The sequence below is a fragment of the Kogia breviceps genome, chromosome 12 (assembly GCF_026419965.1).
Source record: "Kogia breviceps isolate mKogBre1 chromosome 12, mKogBre1 haplotype 1, whole genome shotgun sequence".
NCBI classification, from domain to species: domain Eukaryota; kingdom Metazoa; phylum Chordata; class Mammalia; order Artiodactyla; family Physeteridae; genus Kogia; species Kogia breviceps.
This window is the reverse complement of record NC_081321.1, coordinates 93,726,090-93,744,015: the sequence shown is the minus strand read 5'-3', so window position 1 is coordinate 93,744,015 and position 17,926 is coordinate 93,726,090. Positions and strand designations below refer to the sequence as shown.

The 17,926-nt window shown below is 38.2% G+C and overlaps 1 protein-coding gene and 1 non-coding gene across 3 annotated transcripts in view; one reads left to right on the top strand and one right to left on the bottom strand.

The window, feature by feature from the left end:
• The window catches only part of DMC1 (DNA meiotic recombinase 1), a 40,026-nt gene that overhangs the window by 688 nt on the left and 21,412 nt on the right, over positions 1-17,926 (top strand). Inside the window, exons 2-10 of one of the 2 annotated variants that reach the window (XM_059081873.2) lie at positions 32-76; positions 990-1,136; positions 4,275-4,357; positions 10,020-10,072; positions 11,427-11,468; positions 12,580-12,652; positions 16,479-16,570; positions 16,978-17,051; positions 17,167-17,281. In XM_059081873.2, coding sequence (XP_058937856.1) covers positions 32-76; positions 990-1,136; positions 4,275-4,357; positions 10,020-10,072; positions 11,427-11,468; positions 12,580-12,652; positions 16,479-16,570; positions 16,978-17,051; positions 17,167-17,281 — 724 coding nt within the window. The remainder of the gene's footprint in view (positions 1-31; positions 77-989; positions 1,137-4,274; positions 4,358-10,019; positions 10,073-11,426; positions 11,469-12,579; positions 12,653-16,478; positions 16,571-16,977; positions 17,052-17,166; positions 17,282-17,926) is intronic. The other variant, XM_067008328.1, reaches the window with a different exon arrangement.
• Positions 3,901-3,966, bottom strand: LOC131767504 (small nucleolar RNA SNORD58). Its single transcript, XR_009338714.1, has one exon. It is a non-coding gene; the product is annotated as a small nucleolar RNA SNORD58 (small nucleolar RNA).

Here is a 17,926-nt window from a genome sequence, read left to right as displayed (position 1 = left end):
ACTCCTTTTTTTTCTGTCCCATGTCCTTTAGGAATCTTTGTTTCAAGACATTGACCTGTTACAAAAACATGGAATTGTAAGTATTTTTTCAACGCTGTGTGAAATTGTCCATTTTAGAGTTTCTTGGGCTTGACTATTGACATTTGGGACTGGGTAATTCTTTGTTGTGGGAGACTGTCCTGTGCATTTTAGGGTGTGTAGCAGCATCCCTGACTCCTAACCACTCACTATATGCCAGTAGCAACTCTCTAGATGTGACAACCAAAAATTTCTCCAGATATTGTCAAGTGTCCCCAGGGGGCAAAATTGCCCCCAGTTGAGAACCACTGGTCCAGCTGGAGGCATTCAGAGCTATCTACTGTTCTCATTCAACAGAAAATTCACCTTCTGTGTCATGTGATTAAATGACGTTGACAGAAATCAAGACTTTAAGTAACTAGCTAGATGAATTTCAATAGCAACCAGTTGGCAGTAAAACTTCTCTGACATTACCCTTTGAAGCCCTCACATTTAATCTTTTTCAGTTGAATGTAGAAAATTGGAGCAAGAGAAAATCCTGGTCTTTTGGTTATATAGTTATTTGCATTCTCCAAGGGTAAAGAAAAAAAATCTTAAAAAAAATTTTAAAGAACATTTTGGTAATGAAGTTCTGTAGAAGGAAGGCGCTGAACTGAGGGGGTGAACGTGTGATAAATTTGTTAGCTCTCCTACCAACAGACTTTTCTTTTGAATTCCTTGTTACATTGCCATGGTCTCACTAACATTCTTGGGAAATCAGGGCACAGCCAGAACATTTGGCATCATGCTGGGTATGTTCTACTCAGATATTTCCAGAACATTTGGCTACATGGTGGGTGGGTTCCACCTGGCTGCTTGTATAAAATTGGCATCATGATGGAAGTAGATGGACACAAAAGCACATGACATAGTATGGGAGCCTTTCAGGCTGGCATTTTCTCAATCTGCTGCACCCATTCTTTTACTTACAGAATGTGGCTGACATTAAGAAACTGAAGTCAGTAGGCATCTGTACCATCAAAGGGATACAAATGACAACAAGAAGAGCGCTATGCAATGTCAAAGGGCTCTCAGAAGCAAAAGTGGACAAGATTAAAGAAGCAGCCAACAAGCTTATTGTAAGCAAAATCCATTCTTTGTGTTAGCTTAGAAGGGCCCTGTGAGTCTCTGTAGCCTTTCTCATTATGTACACTAGAAACTATTGTGAGAACTCTGAGTTCCTGTAGATCACAAGATATTATACGCCCCAGGTTAACTTTTCATCATGTCGGTTTCAAAGCAATTAATTTCTGAAAGAATGAGACAGGGGTTAAGAGACCTGGAAAACTATGAAGGTAATTATTTTTTACCAAAACTTTTCTTTTTGTCTCCCTTTATATTACTTTTTTCCCTTTCTGTGTCTCTGCCTTTCCTTCTCCTTTTCTTTTTCTTTTTTTGGCCATGTCACATGACTTGCAGGATCCTAGTTCCGGCACCAGAGATTGAACCTGGGCCCCTGGGCAGTGAGAGCACCAAGTTCTAGCCACTGGACTGCCAGGGAATTCCCTCCTTTTCATATTTTTTATCTTCCTCCTCCTTATTTTTGTCTTATCTCCTCAAACATTGTATCTATGGCTGTTGTGAAGTGCTCAGCAAAAAAGAAGTTGCTCTCTCCTGCTATAGGCATTTGATAAGAAAGCATTGCGTTTGAAAACAACAGCAGTGGCTGGGTCTACATGTGTGCAGTTAAGATAGATATGACCAAGAATGTGCTCACTGAGGCACCTGAGCTTAAAGCTAAGTGAAACCTATACCTGTAGCTGGGCCCACAGAACACAAGAGACCTATGCAGCTGAGAGGCTCCATGCAAAAACACATGCCTTTGACCCAAGCTTTTGTGTAGAGCTTTTGGGGGCCACTGGAAGCACCAGCTCTGGAAATAAGAATATGCAGAAAGACAAAGTCTCCCTCTTTGCAGAAGAGCAGGCTTCTCCATTTCTACATGTGTATGTGAGGCTCTCATTCCCACCAAGGCCTAGAAAGTCTCTTCACTGACAGCCATCTGGTTTCCTTCCCCAGAGGCAGTCGAGGCATGAGAGTGATGCAATGTGGTCCTGAGCTTGGAGAGGACCCAAGTGAACGGCTCTGAACACAGCTCAGTTGCTTTACCTTCTGAGTACTCTTGGGCAGTATACCTGCAAGTCAGTTCCATAACTGCCAGGGTATCTAATGAAGCCCTAGAGCAGTACCCAGGGTTTGGGAAACTGCTACTTTATAGCTCCTAGGCATTAGTCTTCTTTTCTTTGGAAAATAATTCTATTACCAAAGAAAAGAACCTCTCTCCTTCTCATGTACCTACTAATGCACCAAGAGTCTTATCCTTTCTTAACTAACGCTATTTATTCTGAAAGAAAGAGCAATTGAGACATAGAGGGAGAGACAGACAGAGACAGAGAGAGACAGTTAACCTCACAGTACAGTGGTATGTATCAGAATCATCTGGAGTGGCTTGTAAAGAACACAGAGGCCCAGGCTCATGGAATTAGGATTGAGCATGGGCTTTTCCCCCACTTCAAGTTCTCTAAAGTTTGAGAACCACTGTCATAGTATAAAACAACAAAGAGGGGAATACATTAGACCACATCAGGACCTATTTTCACTAGTTATAACACTGCATCAGCTGTAGCTCATTAATTCAACCAATATGTAGTATATCTAACATGAAAAATATTGTATCATGAATATTGAAAACTGAAATTCCTGTGCTCCTTCCAACTTCTAGAGCTGGGGGAAATGATGCTATTGAATGAAATCAACTGAATCACTTAGTAAAGTACCATTCTACTTTATGCCATAAATATATCTCATTTAATCCTTACAACTCACCTATGAAAGAAACACTATTATCCCCGTTTGACCCAAAAGAGGAAGCCAAAGTACAGCGAGATTAAGTAGTTTACCTGACATCACACAGCTAATGAGTATTAGAGACATATTTTGAACCTTGGTAGGGTGGCTCAAGAGCCTGTGTCCTTTTTTTTTTTAATTTCTTTTTTTAATGTGATAAAATACACATAACATAAAATTTACCATCTTAATCATTTTTAGGTATACAGTTCAGTGGTATTAAATACATTCACATTGTTGTTGCAGCCATTACCACCATCACTTCCCCATAACTCTTTTTTTAAAATTTTATTTTATTTAAACTCTTTTTTTTTTTTACTTTTATTTGCATTTATTTTTTTGGCGGCATTTATCCCTGGACCATAGTTTTTGTTTCTTCAGTTTCTTCTGGAATATCTTTTTCTTCTGTGTAATCTCCTCTTCTGGTTTAGGAACGATCTGTTCTTTTTCAATAAGGATCATCTCAATATGGCAGGGAGAGCTCATGTATGGGTTGATCCGACCATAAGTTCTGTAAGTCCTGCACCACATCTTGGGGGCTTTGTTCACCTGGATGTTCTCAATGACCAGAGAATCTACATCTAAGCCCTTAAGTTCAGCATTACTCTCTGCATTTTTGAGCATGTGCAGTAAAAATTTAGCACTCTTTTTGGACCACCAACCCTGAGTCCAGCCCCACTGTTTCACCTGGGCACACCTACCAGCTCCACCATTGTAAAGTCGGAATGGCACACATTGCTTCTTTAAAGTGACATCCTTCAGATACTTGGTGTCTTTTCAGATATGCATACCCTTAATGGCCTGGGCAGTTTCACGAGTGTTCTTAAAGTGAACACGAAGATTTGAACCTCTTGATTTGCATGATTTTGTGGGGTTTTCTGGGTCAAGTGAATAGCGAACAATTTTTAGAGGTCACCTGGAAGCGAGCAAGAATAATTCTGTCAACATATTTACAGTAACTCATATAGCTTATATATGTACTAAACGCTGCCGGCAGCTACTCAGAGAGTTGTTGTTTTCATTATTAATTCAAAGGTGTCCTAAGAAATGCCATCATTGCCGTCTTTTTTTAATAATTTAATTAAATTAATCTATTTTTTCTATTCTTTTTCAAATTCTTTTCCCATTTAGGTTATTACAGAATATTGAGCAGAGTTCCCTGTGTTATACAGTAGGTCCTTGTTCATTATCTATTTGAAAATAAGAGCCTATGTTCTTAACCATGATCTTGTGCTGCCTTCAAAGACAAATGAACTGTAGCTTATATCAAATGATGACCCTGGTAATCAAGTATATAGCTTTTGGTGGGATTTGAAATTAAAACCATCATCTTATACCCTTTTTGAACTTTTTCTTTTGTCTTTCTGTAGGAACCAGGATTCCTGACTGCATTTGAGTATAGTGAGAAGAGGAAGATGGTTTTCCATATCACCACTGGGAGCCAGGAATTTGAGTATGTATCTCATATGTTTTATAACCACTAAGCACAATCTTTGGAATACTATATTTCTTTTCCTCTATCCAGGTTGTTATTTTGACTATAAGTAGTAGAAATAGCTTCTTATTTTGCAGAAGTTTTTTTTTTTCTCAAAAGGCAACTGAAGCAAATAAATTCCAGACTGCTTGTAAAAACGGGATTAAATTTCTTACAAGAAATTCAGACCCAAAATATAAGTAGTTTCTAAATCAGCCTATATTAATCTATAAACCATTTAAAAATTAGTTTAACTTTTCATTTCCCTTTTCTTCTCCACTGATGAAGGAAATTCCATTTCACTTTTGGTTTTACTTAAAAATCAGTTGTTAGAGTGACTATTTTAGAAGAAATAATGCAGTGTTGGTTTTGCTCTTCTGCCTCAGCAGTTTTAACTTCCCTTTTTATTTATCATCTTATGATTCCTGAGACATAGCCATCATCTTCCCAATTCAAGTTGACTAGAATGTGGTTTTTTTTCTCTACCTTAGTAGGCAGAGTTAATGTTTCATAAGTCAGAGCAGTGGCCAAGATCAATTTGAACAAAAGCAGTATTTCTTCAAAGTATTCCTCAAAACCCTGACCTCACAAAAAACTGCAAGAAAAAAAGAGTTCATAGTCAAATATGCCTCCACTTGAATGTCTGCTAGGCAGCTCAGACTTCACAGGTCTGAAACCAAACTTCTGATCTTTGCCCCAGATCTGCTCCTCCCAAAATCTCCCTCATCCTGAGTTCTTTTTGATCCTCAGATCAGAAACCTTAGTGTCATCCTTAGCACCTCTTTTCCCTTCTCACACCCTAACTCTAATCTATTAACAAATCCTTTCTGCTCTACCTTAAAATATATTTAGTCAGAACAAACCACCCGGGCTTCCCTGGTGGTGCAGTGGTTAAGAATCCACCTGCCAATGCAGGGGACACAGGTTTGTGCCCTGGTCCAGGAAGATCCCACATGCCGCAGAGCAACTAAGCCTGTGTGCCACAACTACTGAGCCTGTTCTCTAGAGCCCGCAAGCCACAACTACTGAGCCTGCATGCCACAACTACTGAAGCCCGCGCACCTAGAGCCCCTGCTCCACAACAAGAGAAGCCACCGCAATGAGAAGACCACGCACTGCAGCGATGAGTAGACCCCACTCGCAGCAGCTAGAGAAAGACAGCAGAGCTACGAAGATCCAGCGCTGCCAAAAATAAATAAATAAAATTTATTTAAAAAACAAAACAATCCTTATATTAAAAAAAAAAAACCAACCAGTTTCTTCAACAAATAAACTATAAGGAATAAAAAAAAAAAGAGATGGAATCAGGGAGAAGACCTAGAGATTAAAAGAGATTTAAAAGACATGTCACTTAATCCCAATATGTGGATCTTATTTTGGATCCTGATTCAAACACACATGGATAATAAGACATATGAGACTGAAAATTGAACACTTACTAGATAGTTGATATTAAGGAATTACTAATTTTTTAGGTGTGATAATGGTAATGCAGTTATGTTAAAAATAAGAGTCTTCATCTTGTAGAGATACCTACTGAAATATTTAGGATGAAATGATATGTTGCCTAGGATGTGCTTAAAGTAATATGAAAAGAGAGGGAAGTGGTTGGAGATTTATATGAAAAAAAGTTGACCATGAGTTCATAGCTGATAATTTTTGAAGCTGAGTTATAGGTACCTGAAGGTTCATTATTATACTGTTTTTGTCTACTTGTGTATGTTTTAAATTGTCCATAATAGAAAGTTTATATATATGTGTGTGTGTATATATATATATATTTTTTCTATTTGTGTCTATATGTGTACAGAGAAAGAGAAGAAATATGAATTCAATTACTTCTCACCACTTTCTCCTTTGTTACTTCACTGGTCTAAAACACCTATTAGTATCTCTTCTGGATTATTAATAATAACTTCTAACTAACTTCCCTCCTCTACACCTTGCCCCTACCATTTATTCTTCACATAGGAGCCAGAATAATCCTTTTAAAACATAGGTCAGATCATAACACTCCTCTGCCCAAAACATCCTAATGACTCCCCATCTCACTCAGAGCAAAAGCCAAAATCCTCTCTAATCTCAAATCTAAGCTCATCTTTAATTCATCTTGTGGTTTACTATGTACCAACCACACTAACTTCTTTGCTATTCCTAGAGCATGCCAGATACACTCCCACCTCAAGGCCTTTGCACTTAGCATTCCCTCTGCCCAGAACACTCTTTCATCATTATGTTCATGACTTGCTGTCAGGTTTTTCAGGTCTTAGCTAAAATGTCCACTTCTCACTAAGGCCTTCTCTGATCACTTTATTTGAAAATTTATTTGAAAACTCCCCATCTTCATCCTCTGCACATCTTATCCCCTTTCTAGATCTAATTTTTATCCATACCATTTAATAACAACTGACATACCACAAATTTTACTTATGTTTATTGTCTGTTCTCTCATTGGAATAGAAGCTCCATGAAGTGATGGATTTCTGTCTCTTTTGTTCGCTGCTTTATTCCAAGTGCATAGAGCAATCTCTAACACAAACTAGGTGTTCAATAAATATTTGTAGAATGACTAATTGAATGAATGAACAAATAGTGAATAAAATAGGGAAGTGCAATATACTATATTCTCCTCTTGGAGATTCACACATTTTATTAAAGGGTCTGAATTCCTGCAGTGAAATAAAACACCTCTTTAACCGAGCATTGCCTCGAATTTTTAAGATCACAGAACTTTTTTTCAAGTAACAGCTAAGGAAAAGTCTTTGGTCCAAGACAAATTGGTCAAGGTAACTTGATTCCGGGACTTCCCTGGTGGTTCAGTGGGTGGAACTCCATGCTCCTAATGCAGGGGTCCAGGTTCTATTCCTGGCCAGGGAACTAGATCAGGCATGCATGCTGCAACTAAGAAGTCCACATGCCACAGCTAAAAGATCCCACGTGCTGCAACTAAGACCCAGTGCAGCCTAAATAAATAAATAAATAAAACTTGATTCAAATGACAACTTGATATTCTCCAGTTGCTCTACTACATCATGGTTTAAGAACCATTCAGTTTGGCTTCCCTGGTGGCGCAGTGGTTGAGAGTCCGCCTGCCGATGCAGGGGACGCGGGTTCGTGCCCTGGTCCGGGAGGGTCCCACATGCCGCAGAGCAGCTGGGCCCGTGAGCCACGGCCGCTGAGCCTGCGCGTCCGGAGCCTGGGCTCGCAACGTGAGAGGCCCGCGTACCGCAAAAAAATTTAAAAAAAAAAGAACCATTCGGCTTAGAGAAATTATTGCTCTCATAGTGAGCTTTCTCAGGAGCTAGGTTTTTTTAAATTAATATTTTATTTGTTTAAACGTTATGTAATTTTTTCTTAAGCTGCAAGTCTATTTATAAATTTGGCAAATTTTAAGCGAGCCTTTCTAATATGGTTAACTAAATTCCCTTAAACATTTTAAATTATATTTATAAATTTATTATATTTCCTCTAAGAACTTTACCTGTGTAATTATTAAAATCTTTCCAATTATCTGAATGTCTTATAAATTTAATAAATTAAACTTATAAGTATAGTGAGTCTTAGACACTCTTAAATGTTCAAATACTGTGTATAAACTTAGTTATCAACTTAGAAACTGCAGGTCTATATCATTTAATCAATTAGAGGCTAATGTGTTATTATAAAAATGTCAAATTCTCTTAAATTTTGAAAGTTCTCAGGTACCAAATATGCACATATTATTCCCAAATTTAATATGAAAATAGTAATCTGTGGGTTTGATTTGTGTCTCCATTTTTAAATCTTCCTAGATTTAAAAACACTATTTCTGCACCTAATTGTAAATTTTCCTGAGTTTCATTAGGGAACAATTATGCTATCCCAAGTAATTCGGGGTACCCTTTCAGTTAAATTTTGGGGTCACTTTTTCAGCATATCAACCAGAAATTTTGTTTGAGATTCTCCAGAGCTATAGCCTTTCAGGGTGATTTTTCTCAAGATGAGGAGGGCCAAGTATCAATAAAACTCTCTTTAATAGTTGGTAGGTTTATAGAATCCCTAAGTATTGGGTTGGCCAAAAAGTTCATTGAGGTTTTTCCAGAACATCTTACAGAAAACCCGAACGAACTTTTTGGCCAACCCACCAAATGGAGTGGTCTCTCCACCATGTCATTTATGTGGGTCAGTATCTAGATTTTTCTTTTTCTCGTTAAAGTCCATAGCCCTCACTAAATTTGTGGATAACTTCCAACATTACTTCAATTTACATTTAAGCTGCTCTCTTAAACTACCTAAGTGTAAATCTGTTAGATTATCCATCTCTTAAAACTTTGTCTAATCTGTGACCATGTCCCAAAAGTCATGCTAATAAAAACTACAAAGATTTTTGGGCTTCCCTGGTGGCGCAGTGGTTAAGAATCCACCTGCCGGGCTTCCCTGGTGGCGCAGTGGTTGAGAGCCTGCCTGCCGATGCAGGGGACACGGGTTCGTGCCCCGGTCTGGGAGGATCCCACGTGCCGCGGAGTGGCTGGGCCTGTGAGCCAGGGCCGGTGAGCCTGCGAGTCCGGAGCCTGCGCTCTGCAACGGGAGAGACCACAACAGTGAGAAGCCCGCGTAACGCAAAAAAAAAAAGAATCCACCTGCCAATGCAGGGGACACGGGTTCGAGCCCTGGTCTGGGAAGATCCCATATGCCACGGAGCAACTAAGCCCATGTGCCACAACTACTAGGCCTGTGCTCTAGAGCCTGTGAGCCACAACTACTGAGCCCGCTTGCTGCAACTACTGAAGCCGATGCACCTAGAGCCCATGCTCTGCAACAAGAGAAGCCACTGCAATGAGAAGCCCGTGCACCACAACGAGGAATAGCCCCCGCTCACCGCAACTAGAGAAAGCTGGTACACAGAAACAAAGACCCAACGCAGCCATAAATAAATAAATAAATAACTACAAAGATTTTAAAAGTGCTCTTACCAGGTCTTAGCACAATTGTCATAATTAATATTCATTGCATTAAATGAATGAATGAGATTAATTAACTAGGTCTTTCCATATCAAGAGTATGTATTAAGTGCACTGAATCACTGCATTACCAGGTAAGTGCATGCTGTCAAAATCTGTCAGTTATTCTTCTATCTGCTAGCGTTACCAGTCACGTCTTTGAATATTTTCTATTCTGACATGTTCTTCATAGAATTTGGTTTGTGTGAGATAAGCCAATCATGGTGACAATCACTGGATTCTCCTAATATCTATTTTTCATGTTTTTCAGTACATTTTAAAAAAATTGGATATTCAGTTGACTTTTAGAAACATAGTCCCAGCACAATATGAAAAACCCAATTAATAACTAAAATCATTTATTCGCACTACAGTTCTTTAGAATTACTGAAATATAAGCCCTGCATAGCTCATTTCCTATTGGTACACAGGAGTTAAGAACAACAGGGTTTATAAATTGTTTTGTTGATCCCCCTGCCCATACACAGTATAACCTGTGATCTAAACAGGTGGGAAGCCATTTATTCAGTCAAGAATTCCTGTTCATGTTGGACAGATAGAAAGATAGATAGATAGAAATGATACTAATGATATTAGCACTTTCTCCTTTCTTGATATCTCTATTTCTGTTCCCGTTACTAAAGCTTACTTTCTATTTCTAGTAAGTTGCTAGGAGGTGGAATTGAAAGCATGGCAATCACAGAAGCTTTTGGAGGTAGGTAGAACCTTAATATTGTGTTATATGAAAAATATGTGTATATATACACACCCATATATATATATAATTAAGTAGCCAACTGTAAATTGTATCTATTTTGGAACTTATGATGAAATATCAGTTATCATAATGCAAGATCATTCTGGGCTGCAGTTAAAATATATTCCAACATTAACAGATGAATTTTATTGGCATTTTTCATCTTTTTATCTCTGATTCCTATAGAAGAGATTAGAATTTTTTTCTCTCATACCTTCAGAGGGTAGTTGTATAATGAGACCAATCTTATTTCTAAGAAATACATGTTTCAGGAACATGGAGAATAGATTTCCCTTCCCTTATTGTATCCTGTATTTTTAAAAAAAGTCAGGAATTCCCTGGAGGTCCAGTGGTTAGGACTCTGCACTCTCACTGACACGGGCCCAGGTTTGGTCCCTGGTTGGGGAACTAGAATCCCACGGGCCACACAGTGTGGTCAAAAAAAAAAAAAAGTTCATGCATAGCTATGTTACATACTATTCCTGACAGTTCCAGTATTTTCAGTCCTCAGAGAACTAAATCTGTTTTTTGGTTTTTTGGTGTTTTTAAAAAATATTTATTTATTTATTTATTTGGCTGCATCAGGTCTTAGTTGCAGCACACAGGATCTTTTAGTTGCAGCATGTGGGCTCTTAGTTGCAGCATGCAGGATCTAGTGCCCTGACCTGGGATGGAACCCGGGCCTCCTGCACTGGGAGCATGGAGTCTTAACCACTGGACCACCAGGGAAGTCCCTGTATTTTGTTTTTTTGGTGTTGATGTTTCTGTTGACTTGGAGAAATAAATCTGTGTTTAATTATTTCAGTTGACTCTCAGTCTTAATGGCTTACCTGCTGTTGTATTCATTGATATTTGTGAGCTTATTTCTTGATTTTAATCTGTTGGAGTTCAATAGGCCTAAATTGGTGAGTGGGGACATTTTTTTCCGGAGGGAATTTGCTTTTGTTAGTAGCTAGGGGATACCACCAATCTGAGGATCCCTCTGGGATCCCCCCTGAGGATCTCAGGTCAGTGGGAGAACCCCAGACTCTCATTCCTGTGGTGGAGTCTTAAACTTTCATTTATATAACTATTCCTAAGGAAAATTTGGTTTAAGTTAATTATTATCTAAAGGACAGTTCTGAAAAAGAAAACCTTTTAAAAGTTGTTTTTACTACTGGTATTCATATATGCAGAATCCATTCATGACACAGAGGTACTTTATGTGTGAGATTTGACAGTTGGAAAAGAAAACCATACTCTGAGGCCATATTTATTCTTTATGAAAATATCTAAAAATTAACTATGTATGTTTTTTTTCTATATTTCACAGAATTTCGAACTGGAAAAACCCAACTCTCTCATACCCTCTGTGGTAAGGATATGTAACAACAACAATAATAGCAATAACAATAATAATCATAGCAACCACTTACTATTCTACTTTGTGCCTGGTACTTACATAGTCTCAAGTAATCTGAACAAACTTGCAAGGAAACTAAAACTCAGAGACATTACATAAACTGCCCATGGTTACACAAATACCAGAGCTGGTCTTTGAATGTGTGATGCTTGAGGTGATGTTGTATGTACTGCACTCTGAACACCTGAATGGAAATACGGAGGAGGTAAATGGGTATATGAATGTGTTGGTGGAGAGAGGTATTCATTCATGGTCTCGATTTTTCCCATTCTATCTTTTCTATATTGTATTTATGAGAATGTCACAGACTCTTTTGAGGCCTAGAATTCCTTACTTTCCATAGAGTAAGGTTGGAACTTAAAAAGACTTAAATGTTTCTAAAGCAAAATAAGCAAAAATACCTCCCTTTGCATAAAGACATCACACTACATTTCTTTGACCTAAGTAGAAGGAGCATGGGAAAGTGTTTTATAAGGGGATTCTGGCATCAAAATAGCTCTGCCAATAATAGCTGCATAATCTTGGGCAAGTTGCTTCACCTTTCAGGTTTTCCCTATCAGTAAAACAGGAGTAATGATAGTGCCAAACTTAGGGTTGTTTTGAAAAATAAATGAAATAATGTATGTACTTTATGTAAAGTAATTCCTTAGTGTTAACTACTTCATATAAAGAAAATGCATTTAAAATTTTGACATACATTAATTGAAAAGTTACTTAAATGAGTTATGTAGCATAAATTATATTTATGATTATTTCTTATAGAAAAAAGTTAGTGATACTTAAATTCTACTTCTTTAGGAGAACTAAATTTCATGAATATGTCCCATTGTGAAAGATATTGACATTCTTTGTTGAATTACTACTATGCTGGCAGAATACTCATAATCTTACCACTGGTTAGTAATATAAAAATATAGTATGCTGTTTAGAAACTACAGGATCGTTATTCTTTGCTACATGGCGAGAGTTGCAACCAGCCTAAATACTATGTTAATTTACATACGCATTTGTACAAAGTTTATTCACTCTTACTAATATTAACCAAAATTTAATTGCTTTCTAGTGACAGCTCAACTTCCAGGAGCAGGTGGCTACTCAGGAGGGAAGATTATCTTCATTGATACAGAAAATACTTTGTAACCCTTTTATTTAAACAAGTTGCTAACATAATAGTGAGATATAGTACTGTTACTGTAAAAGAGAATTTGTTTGAAATATGTCATTTTGTGATCACCCTGTAAACCAGCAATAATGAGAAAAGCCAAGGGAAAACAGTTCCTAGTCGAGTTTGCAAATCACTTTTTCCCCCTGAAATTTTTATTTTATTTTATTTTATTTTTTAATTGAAGTATAGTTGACTTACAATGTTGTGTTAGTTTCAGGTGTACAGCAAAGTGATCCAGTTTTATATACATATATGTATATATATATATTCTTTTTCAGATTCTTTTTCCTTATAGGTTATTAAGTTATTAAAAAATACTGAGTATAGTTTCCTGTGCTATACGGTAGGCAGTAGGTCCTTGTTGGTTATCTATTTTATATATATTAGTGTGTATATGTTAATCCCAGACTCCTAATTTATCCCTCCCCACAACTCTTTCCCCTTTGGTAACCATAAGTTTGTTTTCTATGTTCAAATCACCCTTTTTCATAGTTTTCTTTTTTTTTTTTTTTTTTTTTTTTGCGGTACGCAAGCCTCTCAGTGTTGTGGCCTCTCCCGTTGCGGAGCACAGGCTCCGGACGCGCAGGCTCAGCGGTCACGGCTCACGGACCCAGCCGCTCTGCGGCATGTGGGATCTTCCCGGACCGGGGCACGAACCTGTGTCCCCTGCATCGGCAGGCGGACTCTCAACCACTGCGCCACCAGGGAAGCCCTAATTTTTTGGGTTTTTTTGTGTTTTTTTTTGGCTGTGTTGGGTCTTCATTGCTACGCGCGGGCTTTTCTCTAGTTGCGGCGAGCGGAGGCTACTCTTTGTTGTGGTGCACAGGCTTCTCATTGCAGTGGCTTCTCTTGTTGCAGAGCACATGCTCTAGGTCACAGGCTTCAGTAGTTGTGGCATGTGGGCTCAGCAGTTGTGGCTCTTGGGCTCTAGAGCGCAGGCTCAGTAGTTGTGGCGCACAGGCATAGTTGCTCCACGGCATGTGGGATCTTCCCGGACCAGGGCTCAAACCCGTGTGCCCTGCACTGGCAGGCGGATTCTTAACCACTGCACCACCAGGGAAGTCCCTCAAATCACCTTTTTTAAAAAAAGGTTTCACTTCTCCAAATGGGTTTGGTATAAAATTGACAAAACAAATACATGAGAGGAAATTACATCTTACTTGTTTTTAATTCTCTTACTTCTCCCAAGATTTAACTTAATAGCTAGAAGATTATTGACTCACTCAAAGTCATGGTCTCAAATAAAGAAAAAGGTCTGAATTGAACAAAAATACAGAAGGAAAAAGAGAAGAACGTGTTTGGGTAACAAAAGGAATTGCAGTTTTATTGAAGTGTAAGTTATTTCAGAAAGCAAGACTGGAAAGGTGGGTCTTAGACATGAAGGGCCTTGAAGCTGGATAATGGGTGTAAATTGGATTCTTTTGTAATATTCTAGGCAAGTAATGAGATTTGATGACTGTATTTGGTAGACAAAGGAAAGAGAGGCTTGGGAAATCACTCTTAGGTTTGTCTAGATACTAGGAGAATAATGATGACAGAATTGGGAAGATCATGTTTCAGAGAAAAGGTGATGTTTCATTTTAATATTTTGAATATGAGGTACAGAGGGACATCCATTATGGCAGTTGGAAATGTTGGACTCAGCTTGAGAAAGGGGTAGGGCCAAGGATTTGGATGAAATAGCCAGGGGGAGGCAAGAGAACTTACATAGAGAGAAGAGAAGAGAACTGAGAACATAACTTTGGGGTGTGCCTATGTCTAGGAAGAGGGACTAAAAAGACGAATCAATAGAGACAGACAAAGTAAGAGGATATCTGGTTGTGGATGCTAAGCATAAGGAAAGTTTCAAGAAGAAAATGGTAGTCAGTGATGTTCCACAGAGAGAGAGAGAGAGAAGGTGCAAACTGAAAAAGATCACTGAGGTTTGCAATAAGGAGTCCAAGAGACCATTTGCAGTAAAGTAAGATGATGGAAGCTTGTTGCAAATAAACAGTAAGGAATTGAGGCAGTGTGTAGTTAACCAATAAATAGAAGAAATAGTAGTTTGAGGAGATATCAGGTTCAGAGGACATTCTTTTTAACAATAGGACTGTAGGAAGAGGCGCTCAGCTGGAGTTCAGCTAGTTTCAGATTAAGGATGGTTCTTGAGAGGGAGGAATTGTTCTTGCAGAATAGCTGCCACTGTTCGGGCAATTTGGATTTTATCAAGAATGGCTGAAAGAAACAGTTAGGAGCCAGGTCATATGCAAGAGGGAATAGGGAGGAACAGCTGGAAGGAACAAGGACATGCAGGGGCCTGAGTGGAATGTTCTCTCTTTCAGTGTCTCTTGCATGTATACTGCTCTCTCTTGGTACTTTTCTTTTTATGTGTTTATATTTTGCCTACATAATTATGTTTTACACTTACCTATGGCATAGATTATCTTATGACCCTTAAATCCTCCACACTGCCTTGCACTGGTAATTGGTTAATATGGTAACCGATTCCATATGGGAATCAGTTAATAAACATTTGTAAATTGATTTGAACTTCCCTTCAGCATAAACCCAACTTTTACATTCCTGGTTACATAGTCACCCGACTTTGTAAAAACTGACATAGTGAAAAATATTTTTTATTGCCTTTTCCAATTCCTTGTCTTCTTTGATTTGTCCACCAAAAACATCTACTGGGTACACTCAGCAGCAATAGAAGATTTAAGTGGCTGTCACTAAAGCTCTGAAGAAAACATATATAGTGCTGTAGGACAGAGACGGCTGGGAAATCCTAAAGACAATTCAATTCAATGTTTACTGAACTAGTTCCAAGTGTCACAAATAAGATTAAAAATGGTCCTTACTTTACAGTTACTTATAGTATGATCAGTATTATACAAATACTGTAAACAAAGTGAAATGAGACCATAGACGTGCATTTTATTTTATCTTACTTCACTTTAGAGAATATTATAGACATATTGTTAGGATCACCAAAGACCTATAAAGAATGTTTATTACTCCCTTATAGTCTAGATAGGTATAAGTGATTGTTAGCATCTTCCAGAATACCTTTTCAGGTACACTGAATTTGCCCCTTTATGAATTTACTAATTTCAGTATGCTAACACAACTCCTTTAGAAGAAAGTGGATTTTAAACCCTAAATAAACCAAAAACTATATGATAATAATTCCCTTCTGGACCCTTGAAGTTACTTTTTTGACCCTTTGGTTTATGTAGTCAAATTTATCATTTGTTGGCAACACGTGGTTAGTGATATATTAAACTATTTCATGTTGAACAAGTGAGGAAAATGAAGAGAGTGAATTAATTCACTCTGAAGTGACTTGAATTATAATTCAGTGATATTATCTTCCTAGACTAGGTTTATATTTATTGAACTGAGAAAAACAGAGATTCACAAATCTTAGTTTCTAGTTTTTCTCTTGGAACTGATTTGCTACATAATCCTGAGTCATTTGCCTAATCTCTGTTTGTCAGTGTCCTCCTTTGTAAAATGTAATAGTGGCCATAACAACTAACTTCCAAGGTTATTGTTTAGATAATTTAATATTTAAATTCATTACTGTCTCATTTCTATCACTGTTATCACTTCCTAAGGTATTCATTAATTGAGGCACTTATGAAAAACAAAGTCTGATATAGATTTTAAGTGATTGTTAGTATCCTCCAGAATACCTTTGCAGGTACAGTGTTTTGCCTCTCTTTGATACACTTGCTTACGGTGTTATTTTTTGTAGTTGTTGTCTAAACTTTTTGGAATTGATTTATTGAATCCTTAATCCTGGCCTACTCCAGCCGTCCAGATCGCCTTCGGGACATTGCTGATCGCTTCAGTGTAGACCATGATGCAGTCCTGGACAATGTACTTTATGCACGTGCATATACTAGTAAGAGCCCCATGCAATTGGATGCTTAGGCTGTTTTAAGGTTGGCAGCACTGATTTATTATTTGAGTGATGCTTACAACATTTTGACACTATTCTTTTCTCTTTCTATTTTACTTTTCTCCAAATTTATTTAGTCCACAAATTTTATCATCTGGTAAGTCCTTAGACATTGAAATGCTCTCAAATTATTTCTTATTCTTTGCCTTTGAAATGGAGAGTAACATTCTTTTTGGATAAGGTAGTGTTTGGTATGTATGCTAAGGCAGAATATGATATCATATTTAATCAAGTCATCATTTAAAAAATCCTTCAAGGACTCTCTTTTGCCTGACTCCCAAGAACATACATGATCTTAGCCTCTGCTTCTTCTAGTTTTTATAACATTTTCCCACTGCATTTCCCACCAGGTGAACATCAGATGGAGCTACTTGATTACGTAGCAGCAAAGTTCCATGAAGAAGCTGGCATCTTCAAACTACTGGTGCTCAGTCTAGAACTATTTAGCATATTATCTTTCTTCTATTGCTTCCAATTCAAATTAACTTCTTCCTTCCATTTCCAAATGCATTATTTATTTTTACATTAATCCTACACAGATCATTGATTCAATAATGGCACTTTTCCGAGTGGATTTCAGTGGTCGTGGGGAGTTGGCTGAACGGCAGCAAAAACTGGCCCAGATGTTGTCACGACTACAAAAAATCTCAGAAGGTAGATTTTTTTTCCTTAATTTTTAAAATACTTATTTATTTATTTATTTACATTTGGCTGCATTGCTGTGCTGAGGCTTTCTCTAGTTGCGGTGAACAGGGGTTACTCTTTTTTTTTTTTTTTTTTGGCTGCATTGGGTCTTCACTGCTGTGCGCAGGCTTTCTCTAGTTGCGGTAAGCAGGGGCTACTCTTTGTTGTGGTGTGCAGGCTTCTCATTGCAGCGGCTTCTCTTGTTGTGGAGCACCGGCTCTAGGTGTGCGGGCTTCAGTAGTTGTGGCACATGGGCTCAGTAGTTGTGGCTCGCAGGCTCTAGAGCGGAGGCTTAGTAGTTGTGGCACACGGGCTTAGTTGCTCCACAGCATGTGGGATCTTCCTGGACGAGGGCTCGAACCCGTGTCCCCTGCCTTGGCAGGCAGATTCTTAACCACTGTGCAACCAGGAAAGCCCCTCAGAAGGTAGATTTTTAAAATAAATGGTGATATCAGAATAGCACCTGTGACTGTTTGCTAAGTAGGTTTTGCAGAGAAGCTCAGAATAATGTCAGGAGGCAGTCCATTTTTTAAAAATAATATTTCCTGGGATTCCCTGGTGGCGCAGTGGTTGAGAGTCCGCCTGCCGATGCAGGGGACACGGGTTCGTGCCTCG